A 2,428-nucleotide genomic window follows, 5' to 3' on the forward strand; every position below is an offset into this window, starting at 1 on the left:
CGGCGCACGGGCGGCGGCCGTGGCGGGGGACGGGGCGGCTGGAGAGTGAGGCTGGAGAGTGAGGTGCGATGCAGAGCTGCGCACGGCATAGGCTGGCCGATGGCAGCGAGGAAGGCAGGCGGGGCGGATGGGGGGGCGAGCCTCGTTGGCGACGCCGGCGGCGCAGTCCTTCTTCTTCGCCTTGGTCGGTGCCTTGTTCTTCTCCTTCTTGGCCTCGCCGAGCTGCGCCTGGGGCGCGCGGAGGCGGGCGTGAGCGGCGGCGGCGGCGGCCGGGAGGGAGGGGGGGCGCGGCGGCGGGCGGCGGTGGGCGGCGTCGCTCGGGGCGGGTGGCCGGAGGGGGAGGGAGAGGTGCGGTGCAGCCACAAAAGGCACAAGGCTGAAGCTCGAGAGTGTTGAGGGAGGAGGGGCGGGTCGAGGGAGGGACGGGGGCTCACCTCAGTCTTCGAGTCGGCCTGCGGCGCGCCCTTCTCCTCGGTCTTCTCCTCGTCGGCCGTGGTGAGGAGGGAAAAGGAGTTGGGGCTGGGCCGATGCTGGCCAGGCGACGCGTCCTTGCTGCTCGCCGTGCGGGTGGCGCTGCTGGTCGGGGACGTCATGAGCATGATCGCTTCGGGGGTCGTGTGCTCGGCTGTGGAGCTTTGGCCGAGCTCACGGGCACAGCGGTTTCTTTTTCTTTCTTTAACTCATGACGCACGTTGCAGTGGCACTCGGCCGTGCCCGCGCGCGGAAACTCTCACATCCCACCGCAATCTCCATGCCTCTAGGGTCGCCGCAGACGACGGCTCCAAACTAAGCCCCAAGGGCGCGGCAGCGTGCGTCCCGGCCGCGCGGCACAACCCGCTCTAAGCCCCTACCCCCATCCGCGCCCCCTCCCTACCCTCCTACCTCGGCCGGCTTCAGGCGCAGCGCGCGCCCGAGATGCCCCGAGATCATCCGAGATGACCCGAGACCATCCCCGACGGAGAGGCGCGGCGCCTCAGAAGAGGCGCACCCACCTCAGGGGCAGCGGCCGGCAGGGTATCGTCCGCCTCTGGCGCGAGCGGGGTGGCCTCCGCTTCCTCGGCGCGCTGGCGCCGCCTCGCGGACATCCCGGGAACTGGCCGTGGCGCGCGTTGCAAACTTGTCGCATCCATGTAACCGATGTGCTGCTTACGGTTTCTTACTTTTTTGTCCAGTTAGCTCGCCTCCCCCGTCGCCGGCCCCGGTGTGCCAGGCGGATGTAACGCACCGTGGCCGTACTCGAGTAAGTAGGCAGCAGTGGTCGCTCTTGCGTTGGCCTGTACGAGAGTTTCCGGCAACCCAGAGGGAACCAAAGAGTGAGAGGGTCCCCAGCAGCAGCACTTTGCGTTTCCGGACGGAGGTTTGCTGCGGACTTTGAGCTAGCCCTCGATGTTAGCATATAGTTTTTTTTGTTCTGGGCGATTTGAGGGAGGCTGCCTGCCTCTGGCAGGAAGAGATGGCCGCCGACCGTACCCGCCTGGCTGCCTTTTACCACGCGGCGCCCTTCAGCCCAGCTACCCCGAGCTCGCTCATCCCCGCGCCAGATCTGACTCCTCACGCCGAGGCGTTCATTGGGGCGCAGCCGCCGCACAACGCCTTTACTCCTCTCGAGCCCATCCCTTACCACGGCACGCACGCAATCGCCGGTACGGCGCGCAGCGACAGCGCGGCGAGCGAGGCCAAGCTCAGCGCGGCGGCACCTGAGTTCAAGCCGAAGCCGCCGCCCAAGCTCAACGCGGATGCGCCCGCCTTCAACCCGAGTGAGGCCGCGGCCGAGCAGAAGCAGCTGCGGAGCCTCGTCGCCGCTTCCGAGGCGCAGCTCGCGTCTCAGCGGAAAGAGATCAGCGCGTGCAAGGTGCGCTGACCGTGCGCAGCCGTGCCCGACCCATCCTGCCTCGGCCACCGCCCACCGCCCACCCCTGCTGCGACACAGGCGAGGGAGACGGCGCTGGCCACGGAGGCGAGGGAGGCGCGCGCACTGGCGCAGTCGCTGGCGGAGCGAGCCGACCTGGCGGGACGCCAGCTCAGCGCGGCGAACGCCGAACGCGGGCGCGTCGAGATGAAGCTGCACGACGCGCAGCGCGAGGCGGGCGAGGCTTGCCGTGCCCGCGCCGAGGCGGTCGAGCAGGCGAGGCGCGGGCTGGAGGAGGAGCGGCGCCAGCACGCGGCCGCGATCGGAGAGGCTCGACACGCCCACGAGGCAGAGCGAGAGCGGCAGAGGCGCGAGCACGAAACGGAGCTTGCGCGGGCGCGCCGGCTGCACGCCGAGGAGACGACGAGCCTGCGCGACCAGCAGAACGAGCTCGTGCAGCAAAAGGAGGCGCTCGTCCACCAGCTCCACCTGCTACGCCGCAGCTTGCAGCAGAACCGCCCGCCGCCGCCGAACCACCCGCCGCCGCCGAACCACCCGCCGCCGCCGAACCACCCGCCG

The 2,428-nt window shown here is 70.1% G+C and overlaps 2 protein-coding genes across 2 annotated transcripts in view; one reads left to right on the forward strand and one right to left on the reverse strand.

The window, feature by feature from the left end:
* Nucleotides 1-599, reverse strand: part of EMIHUDRAFT_246643 (hypothetical protein) — a gene marked incomplete at both ends in the record, with an annotated part of 5,743 nt that extends 5,144 nt beyond the window's left edge. Inside the window, 2 exons of the mRNA XM_005766110.1 lie at nucleotides 9-213; nucleotides 435-599. Of these exons, the coding sequence (XP_005766167.1) occupies nucleotides 9-213; nucleotides 435-599 (370 nt within the window). The remainder of the gene's footprint in view (nucleotides 1-8; nucleotides 214-434) is intronic.
* Nucleotides 600-1,453: 854 nt separating this feature from the next.
* EMIHUDRAFT_246644 (hypothetical protein) lies at nucleotides 1,454-2,323 on the forward strand (the record flags this gene model as incomplete). The annotated part of the gene is made up of 2 exons (XM_005766111.1): nucleotides 1,454-1,852; nucleotides 1,931-2,323. Coding segments are annotated over 2 exons (792 nt in total), but the record flags the coding sequence as incomplete, so codon positions are not given.
* Between the last annotated feature and the right edge of the window lie 105 nt (nucleotides 2,324-2,428).

This window comes from Emiliania huxleyi, assembly GCF_000372725.1.
Source record: "Emiliania huxleyi CCMP1516 unplaced genomic scaffold EMIHUscaffold_521, whole genome shotgun sequence".
In the NCBI taxonomy this organism is placed as follows: domain Eukaryota; phylum Haptophyta; order Isochrysidales; family Noelaerhabdaceae; genus Emiliania; species Emiliania huxleyi.